This window comes from Amblyraja radiata, chromosome 13 (genome assembly GCF_010909765.2).
Source record: "Amblyraja radiata isolate CabotCenter1 chromosome 13, sAmbRad1.1.pri, whole genome shotgun sequence".
Lineage (NCBI taxonomy): Eukaryota > Metazoa > Chordata > Chondrichthyes > Rajiformes > Rajidae > Amblyraja > Amblyraja radiata.
The window spans coordinates 29,272,426-29,290,432 of NC_045968.1; the positions used below are offsets into that span (position 1 = coordinate 29,272,426).

The 18,007-nt window shown below is 43.2% G+C and overlaps 2 protein-coding genes across 5 annotated transcripts in view; one reads left to right on the top strand and one right to left on the bottom strand.

The window, feature by feature from the left end:
• dzip1l (DAZ interacting zinc finger protein 1 like) overlaps positions 1-18,007 on the bottom strand; it is an 87,489-nt gene that overhangs the window by 15,675 nt on the left and 53,807 nt on the right. The gene's annotated exons all lie outside the window — the stretch shown is intronic.
• cldn18 (claudin 18) lies at positions 5,230-17,841 on the top strand. The gene is made up of 4 exons (XM_033031536.1): positions 5,230-5,487; positions 15,640-15,804; positions 16,528-16,633; positions 17,704-17,841. Exons 1-4 carry the CDS (start codon positions 5,268-5,270, stop codon positions 17,816-17,818), a joined length of 606 nt encoding a protein of 201 aa, XP_032887427.1. The 5' UTR covers positions 5,230-5,267; the 3' UTR covers positions 17,819-17,841.

Sequence of the window (18,007 nt, forward strand, 5' to 3'; positions counted from 1 at the left end):
GACCGACCTTTGAGAGCTCCACCGCGGGGAGCCTATGGGACTTTAACATCGCGGAGCTCGCGGTCTCTGGTCAGACACCGACTTCGGGAACTCCAAGCCGTAGGAGCTTCGACCGCCCCAATGCAGGAGTTTTGATCACCCTGGCGCAAGAGCTTCGATCGCCCTGACGGATGGTTCGACTGTCTCGACCGTAGGAGAAGAAGATCGGACTTTTTTGCCTTCCATCACAGTGAGGAGTAAGGGCAATCCGCTGTGGTGGATGTTTATGTTAACTTTTATGTAGTTGTGTGTCTTGGTGCTTTTTTTTCGTATGACTGTAAGGTAATTCGCATATCACTGTACCTTAATTGCTACATGTGACAATAAAAGACCTTTGAAACCTTTGAACACCACGTATTAACAGGCAGCAGAACCAATCATCATTGCACATTCTGACAACCAGGGCAATGAAATGCAGAGGGTGCAAGAGCACCTTGTCCAGGAAGCACAATCTCCCTGTTTCATTTTGGCCACACACAGGAGTGTGATGGGGTGGAGAGCACAGTGGGGATTAGAGTGCAATGGGGGAGTAAAGTGGAGCGGTCAAGATAGAATGGGGATGTATGGGCAATATCGAGGATGAACAAGGTGAAATGGTTGGTCACGTTAGCACGTCACATGGAGTGGTGAATCCACCAACATTCAGGGGATGTCTGCACACAATAACAGGCCTGTAAACAATGATGTGACCACTGAAAAAATAGCAAACATGGACACAGTGTGGAAACTGGACAAAAAGTGCCCAAGAAGATGATTGTGTGCAATAAATTGCTGAAGTCAATGGGCTGCACATAATGTCTCAGCACAAGAAGGTGACCAGGCACAATACAACTCCCAGGCAGAATGAAAACTCCCAAGCACAAAGAAAAGATAAAACACAGTTAATGAAAAGCCAGAAACTGCAGATGCTGGAAATCTGAAACAAAAAACTGAAAATGGTGGAAATGCTTATCAGGGCAGCGAGAGGTGGAGCGAGAAATAGTTACCGGTTTCAGGTTGGTGAACAATGCAAACGCTGGTCACAGTGGGATGACCAAACTAAATGAGACACATCCTGACAGTGCGATGGCAAGATATGATGAAACCTCGGTGTAAAATGAGATTACTGGAAACCATGAGATCACTGGGACAATAGGGTGACTGAATATAATAAACACAATGAGATAAGTGAGCCGGAAAAGGTGTTGGGTGGAATTAGAAGTGGCAGTCTACATAAAAAAGCTGAACAGAATAAATAGGTTGTCCAATCTACAAAGGCTGGTCATAATGAGCTGATAGTATGTAATGAGATTGTTTCTCATGATGAAAAGATTGCTTTCAGCGATCTGGCTATTCAAAATAAAGACACAGATGGTTGTATTTAATGGCTTAAATCTTCCACTGATATCAGTAGTCACCCAATTATCTATACACGAGTTTAAAGCTGGTTTCCTCCTTCCTTGTGATCTCCCTTAGATCCCTCCACAGATGTAGACACAAAATGCTGGAGTAACTCAGCGGGACAGGCTGGGGAGAAGGAATGGGTGACGTTTTGCGTCGAGAGTTACTCCAGCATTTTGTGTCTACCTTGAATTTAAACCAGAATCTACAGTTCTTTCCTGTACTACAATATGTGACAGAAGAGGCATGGGTCTTTACATGAGCGGTGCATGTGAAAAACATGGCTTGATTATTTGTTCACTGTGTGAAGTACAGAGGGTCTACTTAAAACATACGGTAATTCTCAAAGCCGGCAAGAGGCAGGTCGTCACCTGTACAAGCATTACCAATGCTTGCCGACTTCACACCAATTCCTTTTCTGGACAAATACTGCACAGGAAGCAGAGTAAATATAAGTGTGCCCGACTGTAAAGCGGAGGGGGTGTGGATGTTCTGTGAAGTGCCAGCGCCTGTTTCAACACCAATAATCTTTTTCTGTAAACTCCCCACCATCATATGGTGTCCCTCCCACAGTCACCCAATCCACACCCTCCCCTCCCACCCCACTCTGCCTCATCCACTGCTCTCCTCATTCAGCCTCACCTACGGCACCACCCCCACCCCCACCCTGCCTCATCCAATGTTTCATCCACCCATCCTCAGCCAGTGTACCACGCCCCAGCCTGCCTCCACCACACCCCATTGCCGCAACCACCACCCTCCACCTTGCCTCACCCACACTTCTCCCACCATCCCCACCTTGCTTCACCCATTGTCCTCCCATCCTGTATCATTCACCACCCCTTATCCTTCTTCACCCACTGCACCCTAAATCTGCTCTCCCAGCTCCACCCTCCCTACCTCACCTAACGTCCCTTCTCTGCCTCATTGCTACCGCTACCTTGTCGAACCCACTGCGCTCCCCACCCTGCCTCAACCTATGTTGCCCTCCCAACCCCCCCCCCCCATGCCTCACTCACCAGTCCCCATCCAGCCCGACCCACGATCAACACCCTGCCTCACCCACTGTTCCCCCATGGAGCTGGAGCACTGAGCCCAGATGAATGGGTCCTACAGTCGAGGCATGCACCTCCCTGGACTGCTCTTCATTCCTGCTACTTTCCTGTGACCCAACCAACCAGGTCACAGTCCCATTTCCCTGCCCCTCCATAGCCTATAATTTTGTTCCCCATGGATGGATGTCTTCTGGCAACAACTCCAGACAATGAAGGGTTAAAAACAGTTGTGGGAGTCTTTTCATCATTTGGCTCTGTAATTCATCAGGGATTCAAATGTCCTTTTTTTTTGGCAACCTGGCCCCAAAGTCGTGGGGGCCTCTTCTGTAATGCTGACGGAATAGTGATGGGTGTCAAATCCCACATTTGAACTTGCAGCAAGTCCGATTTTTGCTACTATTCTCCCGTCCAGTTGAGAGCAGATGCTGCTGGACACACTGGAAGAGGAGGGGTCTTTAAAGACCCACCGGGAAACAGAGCCCGGGCTCTGTCGACTCTTCACTTCACAACGACTGGTTTCTACGGGAACCACTGCAATATTGGCCACGGGATGCCATGTGGGTCGATGAGGGGGCTGCCCGACCGAAGGACGAGGACGCAGCTGCTGGGGGAAGGAACAAAGGAGGAGCTGGTGTGGGGAGAGGGGGGGAAGAACAATGAACAATGGAGGATCCGACTTGGGGAGGGAGGGGCGTGAGGGAGGGGGGAGAACAAAGGGGGACCTGGCGCAGATACTTCGTGACTTTGTCAGCGACCTTTGCAACAACTATGTACATACCTTGGGTTTGCAAGCAAATTTCACTGTGACAATAAAGTATTCAATTCAATTCAATTCAATTCATTTCAATATCTCTCCAGCCATGTCATTTTATTCATTCACTATATTGCACTGGACCTATCCACCTTATTTTATCCAGCGATACAAATAGGTAGAATGATAAAGATGTATGCACGTGTCTATCAAATAAACCCCTAACACCATTTCAGGCACCCACCAATCTCTCTGTAAAAAGCCTCCTCCCACACCTCATTTATACTTTGCCTCTCTCACCATATAGCTATGTCCTCTAGTCTTTAATCTTTCCACTCTGGATATTCTAACTTATCTATGTCGCTCATAATTTTATAAACTTCCATCAGGTATCTTGTCAAACTCCAGAGATGCTCCAGAGAAAACAATCCAAGTTTGTCCAACCTCTCCTTATAGGCAATATACTCTAATCCAAGTAGCACCCTGGTAACACTCTTCTGCACCCTCACAAAAGCATCCACAAACCATATTGCATCCATGTAACGAGGTCACCTGTATTGCACACAATACTCCAAATGTGATCTAACCAAAGTATTATAAAGCTGACTCTTACACTCATTGTCCCAACCGTTAAAGGCACGCACACCATACATCTTCTTTACCATTCTACCTATTTGTAACGCTGGATAATAAGGTGGATAGGTCCGGTGCAATATAGTGAATGAATAAAATGACATGACTGGTTGCATTCAGATAATAGAGTGAATGGGCTGGACAGAATACTGTCTATACTGTTCTATGTTCTGTTGTGACAATATGACATCCAAATGCAGCAAAATTAAAAGGGTCAAGGAAGTCCCAATTCCATGAAGGATTCTGGAAGACAAAGAATGAATAAATGTAATAGAGATTTGTGCATAGTGGGCGTGACACTAATGAACTCAATGTACACAATGAGCTGGCTGGTCACAAATGGCTGGCTAAATGATGTAAGATGGTATGGGATGGTGAGGACAATTAAACACATAGAATATTTAGGCAGAATGGGATGTGTAAGAACATGTCTGGGTGCAATGGAATAGTCAAGTTCGAGAAAAGGACTTCATACAATGAGACAGCTCAACCTAAGAAGATGGTTGAGCAACGAATATATGCTTGGACACAATAGTATGATGAGCGCAAAGAAATGGATAAGTACCAAAATGGCTGGATAGAATGGGAGGAGGAGGACACAATGGGATGGGCTGGTAATATTAGATGACTGTCAATTTCCCTACTTAAAAACGCCATGGGAGCACTTACACTACACAAACAAAAGTATGTTTTTACAGTGGAAGTTAAGGATACAAAAACATAAGAGAATAGGAGCAGCAGTTGGCCACCAGGCCCCTCAAGCCTGCCCCGTCATTCAATATTATCATGGTTAATCCCCCCAATGCCTTCCCAGTGCAGGATCCCCATAGCCCTTAATTCCCCGGGAAAGGAGAATGAGTGTTGATCATGCCACCAATGACCACATGCCGCTAAGACATTAATTAAGGAAAATAACATCTGTGAGATAATTGTTTAGATCATATTTGTTTGTTGGATCTAAACAAGTGTGTGTGCAGACAAAAATACTATTGACCCACTGGTCAGTCCGATATTGTAACATCTCCTTTGTACTACACTGGAATATTAGCCTGGATATATTTTCTCTAGAGTGGGATTGGAACGTACACAATTCTAACTGGGTGCAAAAGTTCAGTCGATAATATATTATAGGCTCTGTATGAGACAAAATTAATGTAAGTAGGAGGAGATGAAAATGGAGGGGATTTCTTATAACAAAAGAAAAGATAAAAGGGAATGGAAGTAATGGTCTGTTTCACCGTTCACCTAATGAAAACAATTTAAGTAAATACGCGACTCACCGATTTGACGCTGATAAGTTTCAGTCACAAAAGCTACGTCTTTGACGGACGCAAGGGGCTAGGTTATTTGATCGACGGTAGACCTGCAGCTCAGACGTGTGGGATCCGCCGGTTGCTGAGAGGACGACCATGGCTACCACAATGTGCCAGTGCCTGGGCTTTACCGTTGCTTCTCTTGGCTTTGTCGGCACCATCGTGGCCACTGCCCTGAACATGTGGAGCACTCAGGATTTGGGCCAGGATCTGGTGACATCGGTTTACAACTACATGGGACTGTGGAAAACCTGCGTACAGCAGACGTCAGGCTTCACAGAATGTCGCCCCTTCTTTACCGTTCTCGGGCTTCCAGGTAAGAACACGTCAGGAGAATGATTAGGGTGGCATTCAAGAGGACTGTCTCAAAGGCAGTGACTGCTTTTCTCAAACTACCTTTCCCCTGCAAGTTATACTAGCAACACTCTGAATTCATTTTTGTTATCTGAAAGGCAGAAAATGTTTTCAAAAATCCCTTCAGTGATAAACTGACACTGTTCTTTCACTTATTTATTTTGCTAAAATATATTTGCAAGAGGTATCTGCCATAATGAACAAGGCAAATTTAGCTGCTTACTAATCAGTTTTATTTTAAAATAGCATTAGATGCCCGAATTAGAAGGTATGGACAGAGGACAGAAGAGCATTAGACTTCAACAGCAAAATGGCTTCTAGGGAAAGGTTAGCAAATTCGTTTTTGTAGAGGAGGAATTAATGGACTTAGTGGTTAACTGTTGATAAGAGTGTTAACTTACTCAAGGGTGGGGCTTTGATGGGGTAGCTAAGGTGCAAGTGATACGTTTACAGGAGAGACCAACTGTACTCATGATTGGGTTTCGATGGGTGGGTTCAAATATTTAGCAAAGGGTTTCGATGGGAGTGCTAATGTACTCAAGCCATGAAGGTCAATGTGGGAGTTATGTACTGAAAGGACGGGCTTTATGGGTGTGTTACTCTATTCAAGGGATGGGTTTGATGGAGAAGTGAATGTATAATGGAGTTGGGCTTCACCGAGGAAGTTAAATAGGCTGTTATGGAGTTTTGAGCAGTAATCTTTGCTGAATTCAAGGTTGAGTGAATAGAAGGACAATCCTGCTGCAGAAAGGAAGCTGTGGCTTCTGACTTGAAAAGTTAGAGGTTCCCAGAAATGAGTACAGAATCTTGTTAGACACTTCAATGCAGTACTGTGGAAATGATGCATTTTGGAGGTGACATTGGGACGAGATTTAGACCAAAATTATATCCATCCTTTACAAGTAGACCTATCAGTTGGCACTTGCTACAGACCAGTGAGTTCTTCCAGTAGCCATTGTACTTCATGGAGAAACCATGTAATTTGTTGAACAAATAACTCGGTGCTGCCGTGAGACCTTGTCTGAAGAGGGGCTCTCTTACACCGCAACCGTAACTACGTTTCTAAAGTATTTCATTGGCTGTAAAAGGATTGGGACAGTTTGATTATATGAATGATATGAGTAAATATTTTTTCTTTACCTGTTTGTATATGGTGGAACTTTTCATCGGACAATTGTTAATCTTGCAACATGAGAAAAATACAGGGAAACATCTGAAGGCTAATAGGCCCATGAGCCTATTCCGCTCACATTTTAAATCATGAGTGTCTTAATTCCATCTTATTGTCCTGGTTCCATATCCTTCATAGTCTGTCAAGTAAAAATCTATTACTCCGTTTAGAAAATTTTAATTGGGTTTTAATGAGCGAGTTCAAATAATAGGGAAGGGCTTCAATGGGAGCGCTAATTTACTGAGGCAATGAAGGTCAATGTGGGACCTCAGCTTAACAATTTGATTGTGGGAAGAGTTCTAGATTTCTACTCCCCACTGTGCAGCATAAAGCTGGGAAGTGGGGTAATTAGTGCGGAGAATAGGAATATAATGCAGTTAGGCAGCAATAGCTGGTTGAATGAGCAAGCAAGTAGATTAAAATTGAACACAGAGAATTATAAAGTGATTCACTTTGGCTATGGGATGATGAGTAAGTGGCACAGTACCTAGGGAAGTGTAGCAAATGAGGAATATTGTTGTGTATGAGCAGAAATCCTTGAAAGTGGAATGGCATGTTCAAAGAGTGGTCTATGAAGCATGTGGAATTGCAGTATTTGTCAACTTAAGAGTTCAGGTTACAGTTGTATAAAAGGTTGTTGGCTACAACTGGAATGTTACGTCCATTTCTAGTCTTCTTCGTGCGTATGGCGGGCACAGCCTAAAGTTGTAGGACAACTTGTTCTATTTGATTTTATTTGATTGTGCACGCCGGGTTGATTGCATTCGTCGAAACAGGGCGGACCACGTGAAGGTTGCAATCTTCCACCCCCATTTCTCGTCACCACACCTAGAAAGAATGTGAAGGTCCCAGGCAGGGTGCGGCGGGATGGACAAGAATGGTTAGGTATGAGGGACTTCAGCTTCAATACGTGATAGTTATTTGTTCAACAAATTACATGGTTTCTCCATGAAGTAACATGGCTGCTGGAAGACTGGTCTTTAGCAAGTGCCAACTGATAGGTAATGCCCCGGTCCCACTTAGGAAACCTGAATGGAAACCTCTGGAGACTTTGCGCCCCACCCAAGGTTTCCGTGCGGTTCCCGGAGGTTGCAGGTGGTTGTCGGAGGTTGCAGGTAGTGGAAGCAGGTAGGGAGACTGACAAAAACCTCCGGGAACTGCACGGAAACCTTGGGTGGGGCGCAAAGTCTCCAGGGGTTTCCGTTCAGGTTTCTTAAGTGGGACAGGGGCATACGTCTACTTGAAAAGGATGGATGTAATTTTGGTCTAAATCTCATCTCAATGTCATCTCCAAAATGCATAATTTCCACAGTACTGCATTGAAGTGTCCATCAAGATTATGTTTAAGAAGGAACTGCAGATGCTGGAAAAATCAACAGGAGATAAAAATGCTGGAAAAACTCAGCGGGTGAGGCAGCATCTATGGAGCAAAGGAATGGGTGACGTTTCGGGTCGAGACCCTTCTTCAGATCTTCAAACAAGATTATGTGCTCATTTCTGGGAACCTCTAACTTTCCAAGTCAGAAGCCACGGCTGCCTTTCTGCAGCAGGATTGTCCTTCCATTCCCTCAGCCTTGAATTCAGCAAAGTGGAGAATCTGAGAGGGTTCTCCTTGGAGGAAGGAAGGAAGGTTGAGAGGAGATTTGTTGAGGTTTATAATATGATGGTTTAGATTAATGAAGAGAAGATATTCTTCTAAGCAGATGGTTCAAGATCAGGAGGCACAGATTTTAAAAATCTGAGCGAAATATACCAGAGGGAATATAATTATATTTTTTTACACTTTGTCTGTGACCTGGAACTCATTGTGTGTAAGGTGGATGAAACAGGAGCTCCACAAACTCAATGGGACGAGCGGCTTCCTTCTGTACCTTAACAATTCTGTGATTATATCTATGAAAAGCATTAGTTTGAAGTTATGTGCGATGTGGCATTCTATCGTGTGTGCCTCAAGTCTCAGCTTAATATTTGCTTCTGCGTATTAAGTCCACGTTTCAGATACTGGATCTCGGCTTTATCAACTTGCTTGCTGTCTCCAACCCTCCTACTCAAGGTGCTTAGCTGTGAGTGATACATGAAGAAATAACATTTTGCAGGGAAATGAAACACCATCAAAAGTGACATGTCCCGTAATGTACCTCGCCAAAAATTACAACATACACCAGCAATATCGTCTCAGACTCTGGCCGTGTTGCAAACCACGCCAATACTACAAACATGATCCGATACTAGACAAAGCCACCGATAATATGACAGAACCCAGTACTGTGACATATTTCAATAAAGTGACAGACTCCATTCTGTGACATACCCCTATATGCTAATGTACCCCTATACTGTGATGGACTCCGATACAGTGACATACTTTGATTCTGTGACGGTCTCCGATATTCTGACATACCCCAATACGGTGACATATTCAGATACTTTGACAGACTCTGATACAGTGACAGATCCCAATAATGTGACAATTCCTATCATTTGTAACATTCTCTAACATGGTATTCGTTAATACTGTGACCTGATACTATTAAATCTAATACAAGAAAAAAAACATTTGAAACTGTGATACTAATACTCGTACTCGTCCCCGTACTCGTACTCGAAACACTAATACTCGTCCAAATTCACTGATAATCAAACACAACACACTAATACTGTAACACTACAATAGCAACAAATCCACCATGGACTTGGCAAACTCTACAAAAAATGCAACAGATCTCTCCAAAAGATCGACACACCATTAATATTACGATGCAAAAATATATTATATGAAGAACCCATAAGGTAACATGGGGAGGAGATTAGTACAAGAAGTGGAGAACAAGAGGCTGCATAAATATATGTAATTCCTCTCAGGTTAAGGTAACATTAGCTAAGCTGCATTTACTATTAATTTCCACTTAGCTTTGTATCAATCATACGTTTAAGCCCAGCTTGGTAAATAAAGTAACTTTCCTTACTGAAAGCGCAATGGTGAACCAGTTGGGTTTATAAACAGCAATCCAGTATTTTTCACTTTTTCACAGTCCTTTCCTTGGAGAACAAAAATTATCAAAATGTGTTGAATTTGCTTTCACAATTTGCTAAAAGGTAATGGAAAAGCAGATCTGTAGGATTCTGAGTCAAGATCCATAATCTTTAAGTTACCAAGCCAAAGTAATTCAGCAGAGAATTGTTAAGCTGTGGAAATCACACGCAGATGCACTGACTGAGGCTGTAAATATGTTACTTATCAAAATTTAATTGACTGAAGGAACAGTATCTAAACAAATATGAAACAGATGTATAAATATGTTTGGAATTGAATTAAAGTAGGGTTAATGTAAATGTGCGATCGATGGTTCCCACACTCAAATGACATAGATTTGTAGGTTGATTGGCTTCTGTAAAGATTATTTATTTGTCCCTAGTTTGTAGGATAGAACTTGTGTGTGAAGTGATCGCATGGTCTGCGGACTTGATGGGCTGAAGGGCCTGTTTCCACACTGTATCACTAAAGCCTAAAGTAAAGTATAAAATCTCTAAGGGTCATGAGCCTTTGGAACTCTTCCTCAAAGGCCAGTAGAAGCAGAATCATTGAACATTTCTAAAAGAGAGATGGACAGACTCCTGAAGCATACGGGTGTGAAAAGTGACAAGAATTCAGAGTTAAGGTCACAACTCATGATCTTAATGGCTGTGAAGCAGACATAAAGATCTGTGGCCAATTCCTGTTCCTAGTTTGTATATTTGTATGACCATGTACAGCAAAGAAAAATGGTATTGGAGGAATTAATGGGACTGACTGCCAATAAATCTATACTCTAGTTTCAGTACAGCTGTTTCAGTACAGATACAATACTGGCATGCACCCAATATTTGATCATGAGAAGTACATCTCTCATGGCGCTACCTGTAAAAAGCTAAACTTATTTGGATGTATTAAACCACAGTAGTTCCTGCAATTAACTTAGAATTAATAAATAATCATCATCACAGCAACAATTTATCCCAGTTCAGCGTGAATAATTATCCAGGGATGTCCCATTTAAACAAAACCAATTATTGTTCACTCAGTCTTCTCTCAATCATCTGCAACGTGGTGGATAGTGTAATTGAAAGTGTTGCCAAGATGGCACCTATTCCCCCATAACCTGCTCGACAACTCCAGGCCCACATGTCTCCAGACCTCATCCCTACCTTGGTCCAAACATGGACCAAGGACCTGAATTCCAGAAAAGAGGTGACTGCCCCTGATACAAAACAGCATGTGATCATGTGAGGCATCAAGGATTGGGACCCAACCACCATGTAAACATTCATAATCTTCACCATCTGTGCTCAATTTTTATCAAATACACTGCAGTAAATCTCCCAGGATACATTGACAGAATCCCTCATACCCACCACTTCTATCACTAAGTAGACATAACGGAACGCAACCACCTACAGGTACTCCAAGCTGCATACTATCCTGATTTGGAAATATATCATTAAATCCTGGAACTCCCAGACACCAGCAATTTCACAAGCATAAGAAATAGAAACAAGAGTAGGCCATTTGACCACACATACCTGCTCAACCAATCAGTAAGGTTATGTCTGATCTTTCACCTTAGCGAAAGTTTCCTACACTTACTAAATATCTCTTCATTATTTTCAATATCTAACATCTATCCATTGGATGTAAGTAGCCTCCACATCCCCGTGGTACAGCAATCCAAAGATTCATTAACCTCTCCTGTTTTTTGTTAATGGCCAGAATTCAATGACATTTTGACAACAGCTGGGCAGGTTAATCTTAAATACGCCCATTTTAATCGCCTATTGCATTGAAAAACAACACAAATCGGTGCTGTATATAACAGGCTTCTAGATTGTTTAAATGAATTAGCGATCTTAAGTTCATCCGGCAGGCACAGTCCATGCTGGAAGCGTGGGTTAATCGCATGGAGAAATCGTAGAGCGGCCTCCAAGTCAGAGCCTTCAAAGCCCCACACCCCAGCTCAAGTATCTTCTTGGCCAACATACACTCCCTAGAAAATAAAGTTGAGGACTTGAGGACAAGTCTGCTTTAACAAAGGGACATGAAGGAATGCTGCCTACACTGTTTTGTAGAGACATTCCCAGTTCTCTAAACTCAGGCCCCCAGCCCGAAGGTTTCTAGATCCATTGTATGGCCTGGACAGTGTCATCAAGAAAAGGGAGAGGTGGTGGTGGCACATGCCTCATGGTAAACTCTTTTTGCTACTCGGGGGCATGGACCACAGCCCAAGCGGCGGCCGAGCTGACGGCTGGTCTACTGCCAGGGCCAGTCCGAGTACGAGAACCAGGCCTATGACATGGTGATCTTGTCCAACTCCTGCTCCTCTCACAGCCCCTGACGACACTGTGTTCTCATTCCCTGAGACCGACTTCAGAAGATGCTTCTTGAGGGTGTACCCTAGGAAAGCATCCAACCCAGATGTTGTACCTGGCTGCATTCTCAAAACTTGTGCTGACAAACTATGTAGCCAATGTGGACATCTTCAACCTCACTTCTGCGGTCTGAGGTCCCCACATATAATAACATCCACATAATACTGGTGACCACGAAGAGCCTCAAAAACTACCGACCGGTGGCATTCACATTAGTAATGATGAAGAGCTCCACAAAGTTGATTGTGACACAAATCAACATGCTCAGTAATGATCTGGACCCACTTGAATTTGCCTACAAAACAGCATATTGACAGTGTAATCATGCTGGTTCTCTGTTCCATACCGGACCACTTGGACAACAGGTCTTTTGTTCATCGACTGTTGTTCACAGCCTGTTGTTCACCTACTACAGTGAGGCGTTCAACACCATTATCTATCTATATTACTAAAACTCTTCTCTTGTTTGTGTGTATGTATATATGTGTGTCATCTGGGCACAATCTGGATAATTCGTAATTTCTTCCAAACGCTAGGCCACAGCCTTCCCATTTTCACACATTCTACTCACTTTTTTCCCGTGGAGGCGATAAACATCTTCCCGTCACATTTCCACCTATATTACCGAAGTTATTGATCCTTGAAATTTTAAAAATAGCCCAAACTCACCGACATTCGGTAAACAAAAATCCGAATGACGTCACAATGCACTCACACGGCAGGACGGGACACTCCAGCTCTTTGCAGGGGGGTGGGGCTGCCTGGCTGGAATGTTCTGGAAACCCCCCCCCCCCCTTTGCCTGGCCCAGTCGCAGTCCTCGAGTCCACGCCCGCCAAGGATCTCGCTCGGGTCTGGGCCTGGGCTGGAGCCGAGCCTGGTGCTGGAGCTGGAGTGAGAGGCTTGGGATGGGGGCCATGACCGGAGCCGAGAAAGAAGCTACCGGTGGAACCAAGGACCAGCCTGGGTCCGGGTTCAGGGACGAGCCCAGAGATATAGTCGGGGCCTGGACCACAGCCCAAGCGGCGGCCGAGCTGACGGCTGGTCTACTGCCAGGGCCAGCCCGAGTACGAGAACCAGGCCTATGACCTGGGTAGGTGCTGGGGCAGGGAATGGGAGGGAGGGGAGGAGGTTGAGGGAAATGAGGAGGAGGGAGATAGGGTGGTTGGTCTCCTTGCTAACCATCAGCACAAGGGGACCAAAGGCCTGTGTGCTCATTCCCCTGTTCTACTCTCTCCATGCCCACAACTGTGTAGCCCAATTCTGTCTTTAAATTCACCGAAAATACCACCGTTGTTGGACAAATAATGAGTAACGATGAGTCAGAGTTCAGGAGGGAGATCGATAATCTGCTTGAGTGGTGCCAGAACGATAATCTTGCTCTCAACGACAGCATGACCAAGGACCCGATTGATAACTTCAGGAAGGGGAAGCAAAAGGAGCGTGCACCTGAATCAATTGGTGGGGCAGCAGTGGAGAGAGTCAACATCTTCAAATTCCTGAGTGTACATATCTCTAATGATATGCTCAGGGCCCAGCACTTCGACAAACCCAAATGTTAGCTATCAGAGATTCGTGCAACAAGGATTCCCAGGTTCCAATAACAACTTTCATTCTCCTACTATATTTTAAAAATTCTGCTCAAATTATTGAGAGATGATGGGTCAGGGTTGTGGAACATATGAATGAGGAGTTTTCTTAAGGATGCATTCCATGAGCAACAGTAGCATGTTCAATGATTCTTTGCTCTCCGCTATCCATTCGTGTTGGCTCCTGCCCATCGGGTAACATCGCCACGATTAGTATTGCAGCCCATAATCTATTGCTTAATATTAGCAAAACACAAAACAAGCCAATGAACACTTACACAATTGTTGCTACATTGCTTTCTTTGGGACAAAGGAGTGAGGCAGGTTTTAATTAAGATACATTCAATTCCAAGCAACCCAGAGAGACTGAACAGGCAGAATCAATTTCCTTTCACAAATATATTGATTATAGCAGGACGTCAATTTGAGTTCACTAGTAGAAAGATTAGCGGGAAGTTGATAAAAAATAAAACCCAAAGGTGATGGAGTCAGAAACTCATTGCCTGAAAGAGTGGTGCAGGTAAAAACTAATCCTCATAACATTTAAGAGGTACCTGAATTGATATGAAGTGCTGGAAACTGGTGACAATAATAAACCTAAACTCAAATAACCCAAAAAGCTCCATTTCAGGTCTGCATTAATACAAATGTCTGAAGGCTTCTTTCTGTGCCCTGAATATTTATAATTCAATTATACGCCATGTCCTTGAGAACAATGTGATAAGGAAGTACAAGGGGAACTGCTTGTTTTAATAATAGTTACCCCATTAGGAGGGTGCACCAAGATGGCAACTTGTTGCCGTAGTACCAGTTGTTGGGATTTCTGTGATCTTCTGGGAACTGCAAAATAAGCCCCTGGTTAAGGTTATGTTGGATTTGAAGAGCAGCAGGGAAATAACAGTGTTTCTACAACATCACTACCACTGCCTAATCATCAAAATGATTCCCGTTCAAAAGTGAATGTCTGGTTTAGGAAAGGTCACTCACTTGGTAGGGTTTTTGTACTCTCTCCCTTTTCAAACCCCACAATTCGCTCCCAATATTTCCTGATTGTGCACATTCCATGAAGATTATCTGCCCTGCTCCACATGGAACATGGTTACCGGTCAAATTGTGACCGACCAATGGCGTCAAGCTATGTAGTTCGATCTCCTCGGCCACATTTCCAATGGGTGATGATCAGCAGCAAAAGCCCACACTGATTACTGCTTGCCTGATACAAGGACAGATTTTGAACGACATTACTGCCCTCCAGAGATCAGCTAATGCAGCAGAGCTCATGTATCAAATCTAGCCTTCAGGGCCGAACAATCGTAGGGAAATTAGTTTCACCCGCAAAATCTTTGTAGAGCAAGAGTGAAGATGGATATTGTACAAGAGAAACAGAATGGTCCAGGTATCTGTTACATGCTTTGCATCTTGAGTATAGCAGAGTCCAATGTTTAGTTTCATCTCTCTATCATTTATTTCATCCGTATTGCTCACCTTGTTAAGTATTTGGCAGATTCAATTGGCCAGGTAACCAGCAGGCCATAAAGTCAAAAAGTACAGAAAAAGGCTCACAATCCATGCCAACCATCAAAACCAATGTACACTAATCCCATTGGTAGACAAAAATGCTGGAGAAACTCAGCAAGTGAGGCAGCATCTATGGTGCGAAGGAATAGGTGACGTTTCGGGTTGAGACCACTAAATCCCATTTATCAGCACTTGTTCTATTGTCTTCTACACTTTAGTTATTCCAGTGCTCATGTTTTAAGTGTCTCTGCAGCCACTACTTTCTCAGCCAGTATATTACAGATTCTAACCACTTTGTGGATGAAATATAATCTGAACCTCCTACTTCTCCATCCTAAACCTACAGTATGCTCTCTGGTCTTAGGCACCTCAGCTATGTGGTTATGTTTGAAGTATTCTGGTTATTGTGCTCACACCAGTATTCTCTGCTGACAGCCACATTCCAAGCTATCCGGGCTCTGATGATTGTCTCCATCGTTCTCTCGTTGATCGGCTCTATGGTCTCCATCCTGGCACTCAAGTGTATTCGACTGGGAACCATGGAAGATACTGCCAAGGCCAACCTCACACTCACCTCTGGAATCCTGTTCATTGTTGCAGGTAGGATGCAGCCAGATTTATTGGGTAGTTGGGGAAGTACGAGGTAGGGCTGATGGGATTTGCTCTGCTGGGACCCAGCATGGAACTGACTACAGTGCATCTAAGCATTGGCCAACAGAAATAGACTCCCCCAGGGCTGTCAGCGCAGCTTACACTTCAATGAGCACAAAATGTAATCTGGATAGGAAATACTTTGTGGAAATATGAGCCAGACATGAGACTAGCTTAGGCTTAACTTAGATGGGGCATCTAAATAGGACTAGCATCAATGGGGCATCTTGGTCAGCTTGGATGAATTGGACCAAGGGGCCTGTTTCTGTGTTGTATGACTCCAGGAGTTTCAAAAATCATCTCTAGCTTAAAGAACAAACAATTCCATTTGGATTAGATTTTCAATATAAATATTTAAGAGAAAGTGGAAATATATATAAATAAATGTTAATGGGTATTTGTCAGTTACTTTAAATCTTGGGTTACTGGCTCTCTAGATAGGAGATATCTCCCGTTCCCCTACTCAATGCTGAGGAGAACAATCCCATCTTCTCTAGCACCTGCACCCAAATAAAGTGCCTTATCTCGTGTAAATTTCTGCATCTATGCCACTCTTCCCAAAGCCTAGTCCCAGAAGTGGGCACAATACTCTGTCTGATGTCTGATCAGTAATTCATAAATGTTCACTTCAGTTCTCCGTTTGACTAACACCTCTTGTTTCCACCTGCACAGGAGTCTGCTGCGTAGCTGGTGTATCAATCTACGCAAATATGTTGGTGACTAACTTCTGGATGAGTAACACATCAATGCTCGGGTCTCAGGGACCAGCTAGGCAGAGGTAGGGTTCAACAATTCAACCCATGAAATGTAATTTCTCTAGCTTTTATGTTCATCTTCAGCAACTTGAAGTTTCCCCAAAATATGTAAGAATATAAGATACATAATATTCCAATAATCCAGCACTCCTGAGACTTTAGTAGTCATGGACTGGCAGATTTTCTGGACTATTGGATATTACTGCTATTAATACCCAAGTGCACTTTTATTTCACTGTTTTAGCATGTTACACAGAGGTATAATAAAATTTCCAGTCAACACAGACATTTTACAGGTAGCAGTAAAGATATAGGCACTCTAGCTCACATTCCAGACTATTAGGATGTCTGAACAATCAAATGCTGGATTATTGGATTTTTACTGTAACTCCCACAAACTGCAGGAGATGAATGTTTTATTTTTTGGTGACATCAGTTAAAGGATAAGTATTTTCCCAAATAATGGAAAATCCCCACCTTCCGCCCCCAGTCCACCTAATGCTAGTATTCTTATAGGATCCCGCAGATTCATCAGAAGGGGAGATGAGGCTGTGGATTAACATCACGTTCAGAAGAATACATCTCGACAGTGCAGCCCAGATTAATTTACCACACACTCAGAAGCAATAAAAAATTATGGATTGAGGCAATATCATCGGTTCTTCCTGTGGACCATAGTTAATTTTTGGTGTTGCAAAGTCAGCTCTCCATCTAATTCCTGAATAAGGTGATTAAATGTATGAATGCAAGCAATCAATGCTGTGTTGATCAACTCACAGACAATACTGCTGGATATATAATTATTTGAAAATGAAACCACTGGTTCTAGACTTGATACAATAGGATCTGGGTTGCAATAATTAAGTTTGGTTCTCTGCAGATTGCAAAGGGTCATTATTGTGGGCTATAAACTGAATTGAAATATTTTGAAAAATAAAGAAATTTCAACTTAACGTGCAAATCTTGCTCATTTTCTACTTTTAACATAAATAAACCAATTATCCATAATTGTATTGTTTGAATTGCATTAATAGGGTAGTGTGGCTGTTGCTGATGTCATGTTTTGGACTGATAAGAGCATTATTCCTCACAGGTATACGTTTGGTTCTGCCTTGTTTGTGGGTTGGGTATCTGGAGGTTTGCTCCTAGTCGGTGGGATCGTGATGTGCATTGCCTGTAGAGGAATGGTACCTGAAGACACTCGGTGAGTAAATGAGCAACCGGAGGGAAATCCATGAGCATTTACATTAATCATCACTTTAATCTATAACGCACGAGAGCTCAATGACCTCCATTTAATACATAGCCTCCATTCTGCTTAAAGGTTATATACTATGAGTGCAAAGTCAAATCCATTCTTTAAAATAACCTGCATTCCATATTCTCTGTCTCTTATT